General features: G+C 38.8%; 1 protein-coding gene across 4 annotated transcripts; it reads right to left on the bottom strand.

Moving 5' to 3' along the window:
• Positions 1-1,121: 1,121 nt before the first annotated feature.
• WASHC3 (WASH complex subunit 3) lies at positions 1,122-19,146 on the bottom strand. 4 transcript variants are annotated; one of them, XR_011048201.1, is made up of 8 exons: positions 18,979-19,146; positions 17,184-17,282; positions 14,805-14,870; positions 13,244-13,372; positions 11,587-11,697; positions 7,556-7,620; positions 4,045-4,244; positions 2,826-2,908 (listed from the first exon to the last, which is right to left on the bottom strand). XR_011048201.1 is itself a non-coding variant. In XM_068400903.1 (7 exons), exons 1-7 carry the CDS (start codon positions 19,027-19,029, stop codon positions 2,824-2,826), a joined length of 606 nt encoding a protein of 201 aa, XP_068257004.1. In that variant the 5' UTR covers positions 19,030-19,146; the 3' UTR covers positions 1,122-2,823. The 4 variants fall into 4 exon arrangements, 3 of the variants coding, with proteins under 3 accessions (XP_068257004.1, XP_068257005.1, XP_068257006.1); XM_068400903.1 differs by lacking the exon at positions 4,045-4,244 and having other exon boundaries at positions 1,122-2,908; XM_068400904.1 differs by lacking the exon at positions 4,045-4,244 and having other exon boundaries at positions 1,122-2,908; positions 11,587-11,694.
• Between the last annotated feature and the right edge of the window lie 729 nt (positions 19,147-19,875).

The following is a 19,875-nucleotide window of genomic DNA, read 5'->3' as shown; positions in this document are numbered from 1 at the left end:
CAGATGGCAAATAATGAGCAAGTTGGAATATTCTCTGCATATAGTATTTAGCTTGTGGTTAAGGACTTTCCAACTTTCTGGGTTAGCACCATTTCACTAGAAAACTGCTGTAGATCAAGGAGGACTAGCAGAGCTGACATAATTCAGTTTCAGACCAACCTTCCCATGCTTAAGAGCTTCTTGTGTCAGCATGTGTCCTAAGCTGAAACATCTCAGATTGGATTTGGCTACAACCTAAGAGTACAGGGATATGTTTAGCAGATGAGACTGGCAGGAACAGAGGAGCTTAATGTGGTCAGAGGTTCCAAAGGGAGTGGAAGCACTATGGCTGCTGATGCACTGAAGGTAAAAAGGGAAGGTTTTATCTTTTTTCCCTTGGTTCCTCAAAGTTCAGACACTTGGATTTTTACTGTGCAGTGTGCCACCACTCAAGTGGGAGAGGAGACAAAGTGGCAAGATTTTTCTATATGTTTGTGCAAGCCTACCAAGACTGTACTATTCCAGAGTAAACAGCTACCCTGAAAAAAAACCACAAGTCTTAGGCAATTAAATTCACCATGCCTACTAATGAAATTGCTATTCTGTGACATACTTACTTACCAATTAATTATCCATCACTTTAACAGGTGACAGTAGGCCAGAGGCTTTCTTTTTCATTCCACATAAAAATACATCTGTAGTGGTGTAAAAGACAATTGATTTTAGGCTTATTTAAAATGATAAACACTGGAAGTCATACCTCCTTAAATGTGTTTTGGTAACCTTATTTCTTTAAAAAAATAATTACTATGTCTCAAGTCAACTCTTTGAATCATGCTACTTCCTTACATAGGTTAATATTAGTTCAAGAGTATCGAACATATAGTCTTCATTAATTTAGGTCTTCCTTAAATTTTCTTGTTGGAACAGGTACTATGGGATGTTCAGTTCTCCACTAGACAGAGTGCTAACATGGCTTAGGTCAAACTCCAAACCCCTATTTTCAAAATTCTCCCCTTCAGCTAGCGGATTGCTGCAACTTCAGCATAACTAGTTTTGGAGAAACATGAATTGCAGAGACTTCAGAAGAATTTTCATTATCTTGTTTAAAACAACATATGGAAATAAAATAGAACCACAACTTTGGTTTACAAAGCATAGCTTTAATTATACAGATTGCTTCAATGAGTTTCCAAATATAGATTTAAAAAAGTCACCAGTGCTTTAATATATGCTTTCTGAAATAACATTATAACGTTTACTTTTTAAATACTTATTGCTAATATGTTAATATTTGTCAAGTGTTACCAAGTGTTAACTATTGACTATTTTTGTTTAAGTGTTTAATAATAATTAACTCATCATTGAAATGCCATCTCTAGACATTCTCTAGTGCATATATGCTTTCGTAGAGATTCAGGCATTACTCTGATTTACAGGTTATGAAGAGCTTAAATATGTCTGCCAGAGTCAAATGAGAGCCATGCTTACGTTACAGAAAAAAAGCAGCTAACCTACTGAAGTGGCATAAATAACTAAGAGAGAAGATAATGACTCGGTCATAAAAGCTAATAAATTTATATACTTAGAGCTTCAGTTTTAGTCTTTTCTTGGTCTCAGGAAGAATGTGAAACACCAGAAAATTAATGATTGCCTGGCCCACAGCATTCTGGTATAATCACAATAATCTGGGGAATTCAAATAGATTGTGAAGAATTTCATGTGGAATAAATTATATTACATTATATTATATAATGAAATGTCATTTTTGACTCATGGAGCAGATTGAGTAATTTGGAGGGAAGTCTTCAGAGCCAGTCATGCTCCAAGTGGATTTCTTTATATTGTTCCCCAATGCACACCTCAAGAGGTAGCAAGGTAGTTTTATCATTATACAAACTGAATTTTGGCTTCTTTGCTGAAATTATCAGCAAAGGCACCAACTCAGAGGTGATTTCTTATCCGATACAAACTTCTCAGCCACAGCTCCTTTCGAATCAGCCCAACAGCAGTCAGAAAGTGGTTTCTACTGACCCACGTGACAGTGAACAAGTAGTGAGAATCTGGTATTCCATTAATAATCTCCCAGTCACTTGCTTCTTTCACAGTGTTATTTTCAAACCAATCTTGCAATGTTTGTAGCTTTCTACATCACTGTAACCTGAATTTGATAAATCAACTCTTCTAGAGAGCAGGAATTTCTTTAACAACTTCGTATAGGCTCTAATGTGACATCGAATAACAGTATATACTTTGAAAATAGATTCAATTTGTTTTTAATATATTTTTCACTTGTATTTTAGTTTCTCTTAAAACAGAGTATTACTGACTTGAAATCACTGTAAGATAGCTGACTTCTATGTAATTCTTGTTGCATGACTTCAGAATATAGTATATGAGAAAAAATATGGTTCATCATTGAAACAATTTCATTTTGAAATAACTTTACCTGTAAGTTATGGGACAGAAAGAAGGCAACTTAGGTTAAATGTGTTACATAGAAAATCCAATAATGACCAGAATGCAGTCTTAGAGTCCTGGAGGTTTAGAGGCATGGAGTTTTTAGTTTTACAAAGTAATTTCAGAAGCAGCAGAAAGGAATCTGAAATGATGCAGCATAAAAATTGCAAGGATCTCATGATTAATTTTCAAAGGAAATATTCAGATTGAAACACGCTGCCTGTTCAAACTTTCTGGGAGAGAACATGGAGGATCTTAGTTCTTAAAAATGCTGTCAGATAGATCACGTCACTCATGTGACCCACGCAAAACCCACGTGGGTCTGCTAAAGCTCCAAACACATCAGCACTTAACAGAGGTTTCCAAAGGCTGAAATCAGTCTCTTCAGTCACTAAATGAAGATTCACTATCAGAACTGTCTTCTGCTTTCCCATCATCTCCCCAGGCAGGCACAGGGGCATCTGGGGTCCTGCAGGCAACAAAAATGTTCTATGTTGTAAATCCTAGAAGGTGGCTGAGAACACAAGCAATTTAGCATGTAATGCTAATGTCCTTTCACTACAATTGCATGCACTTTATTTCCACAACATTTAACACATTAACTGTTTACGGTTTACAAACTCCCACCTTATTGGTATCGCTTCACTTACAACTGAAAGATAAACACTAGAAACTGTAACTCACTGGACATCAAAACTCTGCAGATATCAGTTTGAATGCACATCTTTGAGGTTATCAGAAATAATAGATCACTAAGAAGCGGAAAACACTGGTAGAAAGAGTTGAAAGCAGGCAATACTGATTAATTCAATTTTTTTCAATCTTCAGAGGTTCTAGGGCTGAAAGGAACATGCCGTACACCATTAAGCAGTGTAAATAGTACATGAAAAAAATAAGACAGGAAATGAACAATACTGTATCCAACTAAAACTGCAGGGATAATTTAGAGAAGCAAAAAAGAATTACTCAGAGTGGAATTTGGCTAGAACATTGGGTTAACTTTGACATGCAAGAGCAGCCATGGGATTTTTATTGACTATAAATGATCAGACCTCTTGTATTTAGTTTTGAAGAGGATATTTAAGATAGATCTTAACACTGCCTCAAAACATTTACTCAGGGAATCTACTGGGAACAAAGGGGAGAGAAGCAAGCTGTCTAAAGACTAACTAACACTACTGACTGAAGATGCTGGCTCTCCCTGGTGTCTCCCTCCTAAGTTTGTAATGAGTTTGACAATACAATACGAGCCTGGTAAATTCTGAAACCAAAGCAGAAAATATACGTGCAATTATACTTGGGGAAAGGGAAGAATTATCTTCACAGAAACTAGCTTCCAGTATGATAGATAACTGCTCTTTTTGATAAAATACTACATTTTAAACTAAGCTGACAATTGTATTATTCGTCCCATTGTTATTTATCTTAGGGCTACCCCTGTGTGTCATGCCACAGAATTTCTTTTCCAACTTCAGTTCTATTTATTGTAATTTCTCTGCTGGAAATCCCTAAGGTACCTTTAAAGTGTTAATAAACATTTTGGGTGCAAAAATTAAAAGTGCATTAAAGAACTGTAAGACAGCCTTCTCCCTCCCCCCTGCATACCTCCAAAATAAATTAAGAGAGCGTTTACTTTCTCATGCAAATACCACTTCACAATATTATTCCTTGTTGCCGTAGCAATGACAAAACAGAAAAGCTGTGCAAAGATGTGATCTGGAGAGACTAGTGCAAAAACTCTCCTCTAGTAAGGAGAGGAAGATGGCAATGAATTCCTTTAGTTCACGAGGGCAGGACAAACTCTCCTGGAATTGTAGACAGGCAAGAGAGGAAGGATAGAAAACAGAAGTTAAAAATAGATAAATTGGGAGCTTGACAGAATAGGCAGTTTTCAAACTCTGTAAAAAGTTGAGAAAGGAGTGATAACAGAAGCAGACCAGCTGAAGGAAGACAGTACAAACAACTCCACATTATTAGAATTAGCACCTCTGCAGCCACAAAAGAAACACTCTCAGTCACTGGCAAGTAGCTGGGAGAGTCCGCAGCAAGTGACTGAGCATACAGCAATATGTACATTTTCCTGATATTCACTGGGACTGAGTAAGCAGGCCTAAGGAACCTGAAGACCCAAGAAATGTGGTGTGAATGGCAAGATACATATTAAAAAAAAAAAAAGTCTATGATATTGCAAAGTAGTTGAGTCACCATCCCTGGAGGTATTTAAAAGCCGTGTAGATGTGGTGCTTAGAGACATGGTTTAGAGGTGGCCTTGGCAGTGCTGGGTTAATGGTTGGACTTGATGATCTTAAAGGTCCTTTCCAACCAAAACAATTCTATGATTCTATGACTGAGACAAGAAAGCAAGAAAATTAAAAGAAAGGTCACCCCTGACTCCTTAAAATATTATGCATTATGCCCCCCGCCAAATAATTAGCTTTCTTTAACCTGGTAGATTTGCTATACCGTTTTCAAACCAATAACGTTTTAAAGAAAATCTGCCTCAGAATCTTTGAAGATGGACTTCGAGACCAAACCTCAAACATACTCCATGAGCCCAAATCCACAGGAATAATAATAGAATCATAGAATCGTTTTGGTTGGAAAGGATCTTTAAGATCATCAAGTCCAACCGTTAACCCAGCACTGCCAAGTCCACCACTAAACCATGTCCCTAAGCACCACATCTACATGTCTTTCAAATACCTCCAGGGATGGTGACACCACCACTTCCCTGGGCAGCCTGTTCCACTGCTTGATACTCTTTCCGTGAAGAAAGTTTTCCTGATATCCAATCTAAACCTCCTCTGGTGCAACTTGAGGCCATTTCCCCTCGTCCTATTATTTGTTACTTGGGAGAAGAGACTAACACCCGCCTCGCTACAATCTCCTTTCAGGTAGTTGTAGAGAGCGATAAGGTCTCCACTCAGCCTCCTTCTCTCCAGGCTAAACAACCCCAGTTCCCTCAGCCGCTCCTCATAAGACTCGTGCTCTAGACCCTTCACCAGCTTCGTTGCCCTTCTTTGGACTCTCTCCAGCACCTCAATGTCTTTCTTGTAGTGAGGGTCCCAAAACTGAACACAGTATTCCAAGTGTGGCCTCACCAGTGCTGAGTACAGGGGGACGATCACTTCCCTAAGTCCTGATGGCCACACTGTTTCTGATACAAGCCAGGATGCTGTTGGCCTTCTTGGCCACCTGGGCACACTGCTGGCTCATATTCAGCCGGCTGTTGACCAACACCCTCAGGTCCTTTTCCACCAGGCACCTTTCCAGCCACTCTTCCCCAAGCCTGTAGTGGTGCATGGGGTTATTGTGACCCAAGTGCAGGACCCGACACTTAGCCTTGTTGACCCCCATACAATTGGCCTCAGCTCATTGATACAATCTGTCCAGATCCCTCTGCAGAGCCTTCCTACTCTCAAGCAGATCAACACTCCCACCCAACTTGGTGTCATCTGCAAACTTACTGAGCGTGCACCTGATTCCCTTGTCCAGATCATTGACAAAGATAATAAAGAGAACTGGCCCTGACACTGAGCCCTGGGGAACACCACTTGTGATCGGCCGCCAACTGGATTTAACTCCATTCACCACAACTCTTTGGGCCCGGCCATACAGCCAGTTTTTTATGCAGAGAACCATATGCCCGTCTAAGCCATGAGCAGTCAGTTTCTCCAGGAGAATGCTGTGGGAAAATGCTCTTTCTGTTTTAATAAATAATGTCTCTGTCCTAACCCAAAACAGACAATCCAAAAGCAGGTACTTTTTTTAAAAAGCTTTTGAAATTTTAACCTATTATTTTTATCTACTATAAAAATCCATCCAAACATCAAGAAATAGCAGCATTTACAGAAAGGTATGGACGAGAAATGCAGAGTGAAAAATACAACACATTTAACGCATGTATAGTAAAACCGTGTTTGATAACCCTGTCTCAGACTTGCACAGGTTCTTACTTGTGTTCTTTTTCTTACTTTTCATTCAATCAGTAAAAAGATCAAATGAGGAATAACTACTTAAGGCTTATTTAGACACCGGGAAGTAGCTGGGAGATAAAGTGACTCAACATATGATGATACTTCAGTTTTCCTATATTTTTATTTATTTTATTAAACAAGTTGCTAGCCTTTCCAAAAAATAAAAAACACTTCACTGGAAAGGAGAAGCGGACTTCCTAATACATTGACAGTTTCTGAAGAGGATGCAAAAGTGTTTCAAACAGTTTAGTGGCTATAATGTAAGAATGAAAGTTAATATTTTCATCAGTTTAACAAATTCTGTGAAACAGTACAGTAAAACTAAATTACATGTCAACTGTAAAATAAGCCTAAAATTCATGCTTACAGCCAGACAAGTAGCTTTGAAAATGAGTATCTATTCTCAGTATACTGTCTCCAAATCAAGCTAGCTCAATCAACAGTCACAATTTCGAACTGCTGACTTCAATTTACACTGTAACGTTGAAGTCAAGTTGTACACTCCATCCACTGGGGGAATCTGGAAACAACTGTGTTGTCCCTCATGCATCTGGCAAAATAAAATAGAGTTTGTTCTTATTACCCTACCATGATGACATTTTGTTAGTGAAGTGTTGAAAGAAAAGATCTGGGAAAAACCTCATACTCTAAACAGTACAGTGAAAATGGTTACTGACGTATTATTTGATTCCTCATTGCTAAATGTACATTGTCAAATGCTACCTTGTCATTGCTATATCCTTTTCCTTGAACTGCACCACCTCTGCTTGGCTTGAAAGAAGTCCTTCCATTTCCTTTCAAGTCTGAATGGTAAAGTCCTACGAATTCCTGTTTGGGAGGGTGCAGTACCTACCTATTTATATTCTAGTCTCTGTATTTCCTGGGCCTTGCCTTGGACTAGACAATACTGAAAAGACAGCTCATACTCGGGATTGCATCCCTCCTCCTTTGGTACTGATGGCCCTCTTCAGACCTATAAAATGCTACGAACACCCTTCACGGAAGATTTCAAAACCTGTTTTAATGCTGATAATTTAGATTCACAATACCATAAACAAGCTTTTCTAAGCACACTTTTTTCCAAGTTTTTTAAACACGCGATTGCATTCCAGCCCTACTGAAAGTTACAAATTACTTACTCGAGGAGATCTGGATTTAGCCCTTCAGAAATCATTTTGTTTCGTATTGCCATTACAGGAACACCCTGTGTAGAAGGAGGAAGAATAACATGAAACTACTGGACACAAACAGGTGAACTAAATTCCACAGGTTCTTTTAGGCTACACTTCCATACAAATCTATGAGTGTCACTTGTTGAACAAGAGCATGGAATGATAATCTCAGTTGCCACCAGGATGAACCTAGAAGCAAGAAATTATTAAGATCAAAGGCCCTTTTAATCCTTCTTATATTTATGGGAAAACATCCAGAGAAAGTTGCAGGGAGAGAATCAGGAATGAACAGATATATTTGCAATTCATGCAGAGAAAAACAGGAAGCTGCAGTTATATGTATGGATGAGAATGTGAAAAAAGCACAAAGTAGCACAAAGACAGCAGAGAACAGTTGTGCTAGAAAGATGAAAACTTGGACATGCTGAAGGTATAGCCAACGAGGGAGGAAAACCAGGAAAGCTCATCTGTTGCAGCTCCGGAAGGAAAACTTAAGGCAGTACTAAACATTTGAAGTCTTTAAAAAGCATGCAGAAAAAGGCAAACAGGACCTGAGAACAGAAGGACAATTTAAAAGTGATTCCTCTGAATACAAGTGCTTGTACAGTCAGGCTTGAATCTTCTACGACTTGTGGACAGGTTTTAGCCAACTATGTACGTGTTAAAAAAAATTCCTTCCTTTCACTGCAAGTCCTTCCACAGCTTCTGCACTTTATTTTATTCAGCAACACCTAAACATGCCCTCATCTTGGATTGCATACCCGAGAACACTTTGACCCACGTAGTCTTACAAGATACATTCCAACAAACTGCTTCTATGTTTCCACTAGAGTTGCTCAAAGACAACTTGTTGCTTTGCCATCCCCTGCTGCAAACCATCAGAAACACCACCTGGACCACTGCATGCCAAGACAGGATGGAAAAAAGGAAAAAAGTGAGGATACAATTTCTGATTTCCAAGGGACAAAGCTCCTGGTGGTCTAGGAAAGTCAGAAGAGGCCTCACAACCTAAATGAAAGGTAGCGTAGGATTCTTTTGGCACAGGACAAATACCTTTTGTCCAAAGTAAAAGAGTGATAAAATAAAAGGCAGCCATGACTAATTTTCCAGAGAAGCATGTGGTACTAGTGACAGCTGCAGTAGCTAACCTGGCAAAGTGAGAGCTAAGATAGCTGTTTCACTGTGTTTTCCTTGTGCAGTTTCACAGCAGGAATCACAATCAAGACTTTCGCTCGAAGATTCCGGAATAGCACACACACAGGTACATAGTTTTAGCAATCTATTAGGCATATTGGCAAAAATGTGACTCAAACAGTGGTGAGGTACTAGCTTGTAATAAAGAATGTCTCAGTAACTCACAACTAATGTACATTACAAAGGGGAAAGCATTTGAGTATTTCATGACAGTTTAAAATATTCACTTATTCTAGTATAGATTTGGACACCAGGGACTGTTTGTCTATACACCCTCTCGTACTATCTAATGTTTTTTCCCTCGCCTGACTGCTCTTAGGGTTCCTTTCCCCAGCTCAGAAGTCACTGATGAAGTGTTTATGCATCAATTCAAAACACATGAAAACCAGATTGAGTCAGATCAGGCAAAGCAGAATTTGCTCTCAATGAAAGGGAGCTTGGTACACGAATTTCTAAAAATGGACTGGAAACTGTTAATGTTTTTACATTCATACTTGAAGAAGTATTTTATTCAAAAATTGTATGCATCAAAATATGTATGGAAAAACCCCTCAGCACCCTCATATATCATAGATTTACAAAACTAATCTTAAGTTTAATCAAAATACCCTTTAACAGTGCACTTTTTCCCTGAAGGAAAACAAGTAAGATTGTACCTATATCTGTTTATAATACAATTAGGGCATTACAATTACTTTATCTTTCACACTTCCATAAATTTTAATCTGGAAAATCAGAGCCTAATACTGCTGTGACGCTAAATCTTACTAAAATAAAACAGACAACTATTTTAAATCTAAACAGTAAGTACACTGGGCAAAGAGGTCCACCGAAATGGCACAGGTACTTTTCTAATATAGGAGCCAATACTAAATTTCCATCGCATTTGTCTCTGCTCAGTTAAGAACTGAAATATAATCCAAATCACTACATATTCAACACAGTGTACCCCAGTCCTCCTCCCAGCCTCGTCCTGCAGCTCGAGAAGCATGCAGGTCCTGGAGAAGCCACAGTGCAAGTAGCAATCTAGGTTTGGTTCACCATAGTGCAGAAAGAGGTCACATATCATCAGTGCTGGCAATTCCTGAAAATCCGGGCACTCTTTGTGTTTGGTTTTTATTTCACTCCTTTAAAACAAGGATCAATTTATATCAGGTCAGTCAGTATCTTGGCATCTATGCGGTCGTGTTTGGTGTGTAGAATCAAGAGTATTTGGACTTTAAACATGAAGTTTATCTGAAATCATAGACTGCTCCTCTCACACTATCAGTAGAAGTGTTCTGAACATTTATTGTAGGAAATACATTGCTTTTGTAATGTTTGCTTGAATATTATTGTTGTATATTTTAAAAAACATGAATTTAGTATGCTCAACTGCACTCCATCGAAATTAGTTTGTTACTATTTCATAGAACAGCTATCTTTAGTGAAAAAGAAATATCTCTTCACGGCGCTAATTCTTAAATACTGCAAATATTGTGAGCAATAAATAAATGATCAGTTCAAACAAATCTTCAGCTAGAAGCTTAATTTGGGCAAATAAATGGCACTAACTGAAACACTTGACTGGACAAGAAGACAAACTTGGCAAATACAAAAACACACATTAAATTGTAGTATGTTAGTTTGACTTTCCTACCACACTGTTTACAACTGGCAGAGGAGTCACCAGGAACTGCCAGTACAAAGGATAAATGTGGAAAGTGAGATTGCACTCCTTTAGCAGTCACAAAAGAAAAAAAAAAGTCGAAGTAATTAGACTATCCAGCACTTTCACATCTACTTTGAAGTCTGGCATTAAATCAATACACTAACATAGTGTTCCACTCTCTGCTACTATCCCATTGCTACGTTTTCCAAATCGTTTGTAATAAGCTACCCATGAAGTGTCAATTTGCGATTCAAATGAAAAATAAGGTCTGGAACGTCATCCAAAGTACTAAGCACACCAATTGCAATAATTGCTCTGAAGAGGGAGTGAAACCATGAAGTTAGTTTTAACATGAGCAACATTTTACTAATATTATGACATAGTCATATTTTCCAGAATTATAACATATATTTCAGAGCTAAATTTCCACTGACAGCTTGAAAATAAAACCAGATTTTTTTATTTGTTTCCAATCTCATTTTTAATTTTATGGACATGAAAAAAAGCTCTTAAAAAACATCACCGAGAGTCTCCCATTGACCTTTTCACCCCTTCATTAGTTTTCACTCATGTAAATACTGAGATTACATTCATTTATTTCATATTTATCTGTAGAACAGCTGACAGATAAAGAGGTAAACAAAACCTACATTATGAATAACAGGAAGCTGAAGTGGAACCAAGTAGTGAAGCAATTCTTGTATCTCTATTTGGAACCCTACAGAAATATCAAATCCTCCTGCTCTGGACTAAACCAGCAAAGCTGCATTCTGTACCCTACAGCAAAACCAAACTGTAATAATGTCTGTGTATAGGGAATGACACCAATTCTGCCAGAATAACTACACTTTCAGTGGCATCTTCTGTGATTCCAGCTAATATCACTCTGCATTTACACATCTTCACACCTTCAGTTCACAACTATATTGCCAGAATTTTGTAGAAAGATCTTGCCTGAAGCTGTCTGAGGGAATATATTACATCAACTAATTTATTAGAGGAGATGTGCTAGAAATCTTGTGATGTTATCCTAGCTTAAAGATTACTGATGCAATATATGTCTTCAGACATTTAATGTCCACTTACAGCTGTGTGTGACGCTCCACCTAAAAAATAATGGAGTACCCAAAGAATGGTAAGAGAACTGACTTACCACTTGTACCATTTTGAGATATCTAGCATATCTTGGATCCTTGGCCACAGTTCTGACATTTTCTGTTATTACCTCCGTTTTCTGTAACCCTTCTTCATGTATATTGTTCTGCTGTACACAAAGAAGATAACACTTTAATGGTTAAGTAGGCAGACCAGAAGCATGGACAGATTTCAATCCATAAAACTTGTATTTTAAGTGTAAAGCGAAACTCCTCTTACATCAACATTATTCTGATCTACACTCATAATATTAGAGATTTCCAAGATGTATGAATACACAAAAACCAGCTCTTTCATTATTGACAAGTGTGACTTTCTACTTTTAGTCACAATTTTAAGTTATTGCACAATACGTGAAAAAAAAAAATAGCCTACAATAGCCCTGTTAAGTTTGTTGTATTTAATGAATAAAACAGAACTAAATTTAAATGCTCACTTTATAAAAAATAATTTCTTTAAGGATTATATCTATATATCTCCCCTAGTGGTCCAACGCCTTTCTTCCTCAAAATATTTATTTGATTCCCTGACAAATGTTTCATACAGATCATATTGCTTTTAAGCTATACTTTTCAGTACAAACCGTTAACCTAAGGGATAACATAATGAGATCAAAGAATCTTGATAGTAATTAATTAAAAAAAAAATGACAAGAAGCTATAGTACTATTTAAAGGACAACAGAAAACTGCATATTTGCTATTAAACTAACAATTTGAAAGTGGCTTTGGAAACCTCCTTTCAGAAATATCTGTCCCTACTGTAATATCGGAGAGGAACATTTCAAAGAAAACAAAATAACCGGGAGTCATTCTCTAACACCACTGAAACACGCAATGCTAACTATCCATTCTGTCTCCCATGTTGCTGGCTGCAAATTAAGAGTTACAATCTTTAACAGGCAGGGAAAGACAGCAGAGTACTCCAGCTATTGCTGGTCCACAGCATCTTCCACCAAATAAGAGAACAAGCAGAGAATGGAATTGGAGGTTCCAAGAAAATAAACTATAATAGGAAACTGGTGAAGGAACTCCATCTACAAATGAGCCAGAAAGCCTCACTTTGTGAAGTGGTGATCACAGGATTTAAATCTGGGTTAAAAAAACAACCAAACACACACACACACACACAAAAAAAAACCCAACAAAAAATTAATTGCAGGGATAGGATCTTAATGCTGACCACTTATAATAAGCTGGCATTTTCTGCACATAGATAATAATACATAGAAAACATTCACTGTAATAACCTCTTTAAATGCTAGAAACTCCAATTTGAGCTGAAAGCTCACATTCTAAAGGAAGAAGAGTTGGAATTATGTGATTCGAACTGTTATTTTCATTCATGATGCTCCCGGTCCCCTGATGTAATTCATGTTCATATTTTAGTGTAATTGAAGAAGAGGAAGGAGGCACCTACCATTAGATTTTAATTAGCTCAAATTATTTAAACCACATATTCAAGACAGGGTATACCCCTTTCTGTTTTAAGTCACTCGTTAAAACAGTTTCATTAGTGAAAAACATAGTCTTAGATCTTTACAGCTGATTGCTCTCTTCCAATAGACTTGCTTCTTCCATCTATTTCAAATGAGACTAGAAACTTGACACGGAGAGGTATATTCCTTCAGTGTATTAGTTACACTTCATTACTTACTCCGGATTGAGGTGATACAGCTGTCTGTTGATCCGTAGTAGCTTGTGCCACGGGACCATTTGTAACACTATTCATATTTGCACTGGACACTTGAAATTTGACATCTTCTAGGCCAGGAATAGAGGATAACTGAATGTACAAAACATCATCAAATAAGCAATAAGCGTATCATAAGTCTACACGTACAATAAAATCTGCAGTATGCTGCTTACCACATATTCCCCAGGTAGGTTTCACATTAGTAAAATTGTAACTTTTTATCACTAGTTTTGGTATTTTGATTGGCAAAAAATATTTTCTATTCAGGTGGCTTCTACAACAAAATCCCCAAAACACTCCATTGGAGCTTTCACTGTTACCATAGGGTTGCAGTGCAGGAAAGGCTTCATCACCTTCCCAGCATTTTGCTACTGCACTTATCAGTTACACAAGAGCCATGTCATCTTCTCTGCTACTTCCTCTACAGTGAAAGAAATCATGACAAGATCAGCTCTGTTATCTAACAGATGGGTGACTGGTTACAGATTTTGCAATTTTCTACATCTTTCACTCTTTTTTAATGAAATGCTGAGAGTGGATATTAAATACACCACGTATTTATTTGAAGGAAATTCTGTTTCACATGATTATGAAGAATTCTGCAAAAATTATCAATACTGATCATTCTTAAATATTTTGAAATAAGTAAGAGTTAGTAAGCACTGTTTGTGCTACAACACATACTACAAAACTACTACAGTATTTTTTTTTTCACAAAGATCTTAATGAACAGTTTCAAAATGTCCTACCCCTGCTCCCAGGAAAGCCAACCAAAATTGCTTCCATTATTATTGAAAGCATTGGTTAAAACTGGACAGTGGGTTATTTTTTGGTTTGGGGGTTTGTTTTTTTTTTCTTTTAGCAAATTAAACGATAATACATGACTATTGATTACATCTTTTTGTCGTTTTAGCTAAAGAAGATACATCAGACACATTTGTGTTAGCTTAGATCAAATTCAGGTCACATATCAATATCAAAAGGTTTACAAGGCATCTATCTAGTTACTTATACCAGTTGAAACCCTTACAGCCTGGTAACACTTACAAAGATACTTTTGCTTTACAAAGGAGGCAAAAATTTCTTATTAGAGTTTGCAGGGAAACTGCAAATTCATACTGCAACTCTGCAACACAAGTTGCATATTTTAATATTGGAAAACTTCCCTCCATTTTCTTAAAACCAAACACTGCAATAAAATCAACACAAGTAAGCTGCCATGTAGTTCAGTGGCCTTTTCAAGCTCCAAGTGCTCCTTTCCTGTTCAATATGCTTAGCAGAGGCAAACCCAACATTTCCACTACAGTTGGTTCCTTTCTTCCGTATCAACTACATGTTCAAACGTTACACGATGTAAGTGGCAAGGCATGCAAAGAGAGAATTTGCCATGTGAGCATTCTGCATTAGCTCCTTCAAATCATTATGAAAACTTATTTGCTCAATTCAGGCTATGAAAAGGAAGCTAGCTCATGTAACCTAGAGGCTGTCACTGTTAGAAGACAACGTCTGTACACATACAAACCTTTGCATCCAAAATATTGAGTGTTGTTTCAATTTGTTGGATACGGAGAGAGAGTGCTGACAATTTCTAGAATAGAAAACAATTAGGATGTGAAAACACTCCCCTAGGTCACTTGTACATATAAAACAGTTCACATCTAGCTAAACAAAATCACTTGTGTCTTCTACCTGCTGAAGGTAGAGTGTAAATGAGATTGTAACATTATGGAATCAATGAAGCAATGACATCTCTTTTTACTACAGTAGCCATAGTGGTTCAAATTTTAAATAATTTTACTAGGCAGTTAGTCTTCCCAAATAATGACTGACAGAAACAAAGACAGACTATGTACAAAAGAAAGCCAAAGTAAATAAGGTATTACTTTGGACAACTGGAGAATAATGGTAGACATATTGTACTCTCACAGTTACCAAAACATCTTTCTTCAAAGCTTCTTCCAAATGTGGAAGATGCAAAGATGTGATGTATGTGTATGTAACAAAGTAAATACAAAGTAGAAAAATCTGATAAAGAATACAGCAGGTGATTCAAAGTCCTGTATAGTGAAAATGCACAGTGAACCAGAACTAACCAGAAGCTTTATATGCTCCAGGTGCACCTCAATCAAACTTCGACACTTTTTTTTTTTTAAATACAACTTAGGTTTTTCTAAATTACTCTGTAAGAACTGTCACTCTTTTAACTAATCACTACCATACTCCACCAGACCTGTCCAAGTGAAGCTGGCTAGCACGCTGGCTGGCAGATATGTATTACTCTGACAGCTTTCTGGCACATTGGCAAGATCTGCCTGGCTCTGAAGCAGAATTTCAACACCCTACGAAAATGGCAGTTCTGCCAATATGCCAGAAAAAGTAGAAAGAGACTGACAGGAGTTAGTCTTTTTGGATAGTGCACTGACTTATTTACAGATGGTTCTTTGTTCATGAAGAGGAGTTAGTTCCTATTGAAAGAAACTATGTGCTCTACATGTAGCTGGGGAAAGGGAAGGAAAGATGTGCAAAAGACAGTTACATAACTTTACAGGTCCGTTTGACTACACAAGAGCCAAGAAATTTAGAGCTAAGGATGGTGTCAGACCTAATTTAGAATTTTCTTGGCTTCTGTTGATTTACACTGGACGTCTTTCACATTAAAAACACTTCTCTACTCCATAAATACAAAAAAACCTTTCAAGGAGTTTATAAAGCTACTATTTAGTGTCTTGGGTAACAACATGTTTAGGTCAATTAATAACTGTTTTGTTAAGTAGACTTTGAAGTGTTGCTGCATGCTCAAGATGGCTTTAAATGTATGTGTTCTGATTTCCATAGTGCCTATGTAAGAGGTAATACTGAGATCATGTGACAACTGAGTTTTGGACAACTGACAACAGCATCACCAGGCAGTTACACTGTCCCACGTATCAAGTTACAGTAAGTTTAAAAATCTAGAAAAAAAGTTACTTTTTTTTCCTCTGAAGCTCCATATGTTGATGTGGTAGCCAAATTTTATACTTGTCACGGGTCTGGCTCTAAACTTTACTATCAAATAACAGAATTTCTCAGATTACATGGCTTAGTCTAATTGGATTTGACTGCTGCCCTAGCCCTGCTGGCTAGGGCTCTATAGTAGTCTTTGTAGAATAAACTAGCGAACAGTTACAAAAAACCCAGTAATGACAAAAAGGTTAAGCTCAGAGACACATTAGAAAATACCCTTTCTACAAGGGAGGAAGCACTCTTGTCCTGTTCAGTGGACAATTCTAGTCCTGTCAGTCTGGTATATTTCCATTGACACTAAGGTCACCACAAAAACTTATTAACACTAAATATTTTTATTTTTTCTCTTTTTTACAAGACTCTAAAATTAACTGCTTCATGTTCCATACTAATCACTTGGCAAAAATGTCTTTTTTTCTGCATCAAAATTATTTACATTCAGAGCTTAGTGTATCACCCCTTTAAACTGAAGGTGGTAAAATCTGAAGGCAAGTTTTGATGCAATGTCCTAGGACACAGATGAGAGGGATATTGACTGCCAAAATGGATTCAGCACCATAGGAATATGGCATCCTTCTTCCAAAACAAGACGATATCTACAGATGGAGCTGCTGAGAACAAATTCCATGTACTAAAAAGTTCAAAGACTGTGCCAAATGCAAAAGTTTAAGGAAACAGGATTAAGTGTGGTATAAACAGCAGTTCATGTGGATATCTTGGGGAAAAAAAATCTGCTTTAAGCACCGACTCAAGAGAAGCCTTGAACAGAGAGCAGACTAATTTTTTTTGGTTTAAGCTACCAGTATTATTGTACCAAAAATATTTAAGTGGATGGCTCTCATTTCTAGGATTTTTTTTTCATTGTACAAATTAACAGCTGGGAAAATAATACACATACCTCTTCACAAACAGTAGAAAAGCGGTTGAGAAACTGCACTGTGTGAACCACAAACTGGTTTAGAAATGCTACTGTTCTTTTCTGCTGAATAGCAGGAACCTGCGTTAAATAATATAAGAAAATTAGATTATACATAGATGTCAATTCTCACATTTGGATTCAAAGACCTGTTAAAAAATGCAAATGTTTTAGAAGAAATTATTTTAGAAATCTGCCTTAAGTGTGCTTGCTATGAATGCATATATACACAAACATTTTTTTAATATATGTAAGTATACATGTATACAAATCCTTTTTCACTAAAAACCTACTAACACGACAGTTGAAAAGTTGCAGGACACATAGAAAAGGCAACAAGATCCACATAAATGAAGGACTGTTATCTTATTAAAGAAAACACTTTTAGACAAAATCGTGAAAATCCCTGAGAATCAGGAATTTTTAAAAAACAGAGGAAATCAGAATCTTTTCTTCTGAAGCTTAAGAAGGAAAAGCAAATTTGGCCATCCACACAAATACTCAGTTACAACCAACACCATAACCAAAAATAAAGAGTCGTGAAAGTGCTGTCTCAGTCTTTAGTGGCTACCTGTATTTTTTCTTATTTGCAAGCCCAGACTATCCTAAAATTACATTTTAGTGTCACTCCTCCAAGTCAGATCCAATGCATACATACTTTTCAGACTGCAAGGTAGAATGTTATGTTTGTCAAAAAAAAAGTCTAGGGCTCAGAATGTAACAGACAGTTGGCATTTTATTTAAACTGTTACACAAGGTTTGAATCAGGAACATTCACACAAATATTTATGTATAAAATTATAGTGCCTTGGGGTTAATTACCTTGAACAATTGTTTAAGTCTTAAACTTCACACAGGAAATTACTCTATGGAATCACAATCGGTTAAAGTGAAGGACTTACAAGGAAAAATATTTGCAGCCAAGCTTCAGCTGCACTGAACAACAGTTTGTGAATATAGTGACTCTCTGGTCTTCACCTCTTCTTTGGTCTTCCTTTGTCAGCATAGCCATTCACTACACTTCGCCAGTCTTAAGACGTCCTGATTTTTTGTGAGACTTTTGTTGCTACTATCTCGAGTTTTCCCTCTGTGACCTGTATGGCAGGGTTTGCTAAAGTTCAATTCTATAGTTCCAAAACTGTCAAACAGCGCTTACGACCTTATCAGAAATTCATGGGGTAGCACAGAGGGTGGAAGGGTCATTGGGGCAACTGGAACTGTCCTATCGTCATGACCTATATTTGAGAAACAAAGCTAAAAAATGTTTTTGCATCATTAAAAGACATAAATAAGCAGCTTTGCACGGGATTTGCCTTATAGTTCTAAGATTGAAATGGCTTAGCCTTTAAATATAACGCTATCACAGAACTTGTAGCCAAACAAGCTTGGAAATGTTTGGAAAACATTAACACCGCACTCCTGGAGACACAGCTTCAGACAGCACAAACCGTCTTGTCCGCCTGCGACCGCGCTGCGGGAACTCGCCCGCCGGTACAAAGGCAGCAGGCGCTGACGGCCCCGCCTGGGCAGCCGCCAGCACACCGCCCCGCACGCAGCTCTCCTCGCCCGCGGCAGCAGAGCGCCCCGGCTGTCCGAAGGCGCCCGGGGTCTCCGACGAGGCCGCGGCCGGGCTCAGGGGCGAGCCCGACCACCGGGCTGCGCCAAGAAGCGGAGTGAGGGCGGGGAGACGGGGCTCGCCCAGCACCAGGGCCAGCGCAGCCGCCGCCATGGGAGGAAGCGGGACAGCTCCGGACCCCCGGGCGGCCGCAGCCCGTACCTTGGTGAGGTCGATGCCGGAGCCCACAATGGGCAGCCCGTCCTCGTCCATGGCGGGGGGGCCCGGGCGGCGGGGCGCAGAGCACCCCGCTGCCGCAGCCGCCTCCCGCCGCACCCTGGAAGCCCCCGGCGCTCCGTACCCGACCTCTTCACCTCGGCCCGGAAGCAAAACCTCCGCGCGGAGAGGCGCGGGGCCGTGCCCCTGATATGCGCATGCGCAGTCTCCTCTCCAGCGCAAGGCATCATGGGAAGCGTAGTCCGAGGGAGAGAGCCCGCGGGCCGGGGCCGGCCGCAGAGCGTTCCCCTCCCCACCTCCTCCGGCCCCTGCCCGTCTCCTTGTAACCCGCCTCTGCGGCAGGGCGACGTGCAGACCGAGCCATCGTGGCCAGATGCTCCTGAAGATTAAATGCACTGCTTTTCCCAAAACGTGTGGGTGGTTCTGTAAATCGCCCCTGCCGCAGAGGAGCCCCCGGCGAGGCGAGGCGGGGCCCAGAGCGTGGTCCGGCTTCAGATCACGTCGATTCACACGGGTTATGATGTCCATACACGGGTATGGACATCATTCAACAGCCTCGGGGCAAGGCCCTGGATAACGCAGGTTGTGAAGATAAAGCGTCTTCCCCAGCGGTCAGACATCGAAGTAATAATGAGAAAAGCCAGTGATAAAACTGTTTCTGTGCTCTTATGCGTCATTTGGGTGGTAAGGGGCCACACTTTGAATATGGAGAATAAAAATAACAAGCACTGAATGACCCTGGGATCTTCTGAGAAAGATAAAAGCATGGCTGTAATAACGTTAGGAAAAGATTCCTGTACTTTACTGCTTACCCAAAAGGAAAAAAGTGGGTATAGTAAACCTAGCTGTGGCCTGTCTAGCGTTTTTATTTTGTTCAGCAAT

This window comes from Nyctibius grandis, chromosome 5 (genome assembly GCF_013368605.1).
Source record: "Nyctibius grandis isolate bNycGra1 chromosome 5, bNycGra1.pri, whole genome shotgun sequence".
Lineage (NCBI taxonomy): Eukaryota > Metazoa > Chordata > Aves > Nyctibiiformes > Nyctibiidae > Nyctibius > Nyctibius grandis.
This window is presented reverse-complemented; position numbering and strand designations above follow the sequence as displayed.

Bases quoted from the DNA above. Each gene is read 5' to 3' on its own strand.
- WASHC3 (XM_068400903.1), bottom strand. From the start codon at position 19,029: ATGGACGAGGACGGGCTGCCCATTGTGGGCTCCGGCATCGACCTCACC. The intron at 14,871-17,183 runs GTATGTGTATTA...TTTCTATTCTAG, and splicing joins TTTCTACTGTTTGTGAAGAG to AAATTGTCAGCACTCTCTCT. The intron at 11,698-13,243 runs GTAAGTAATGAA...CTTTGTGTACAG, and splicing joins CTGTATCACCTCAATCCGGA to CAGAACAATATACATGAAGA.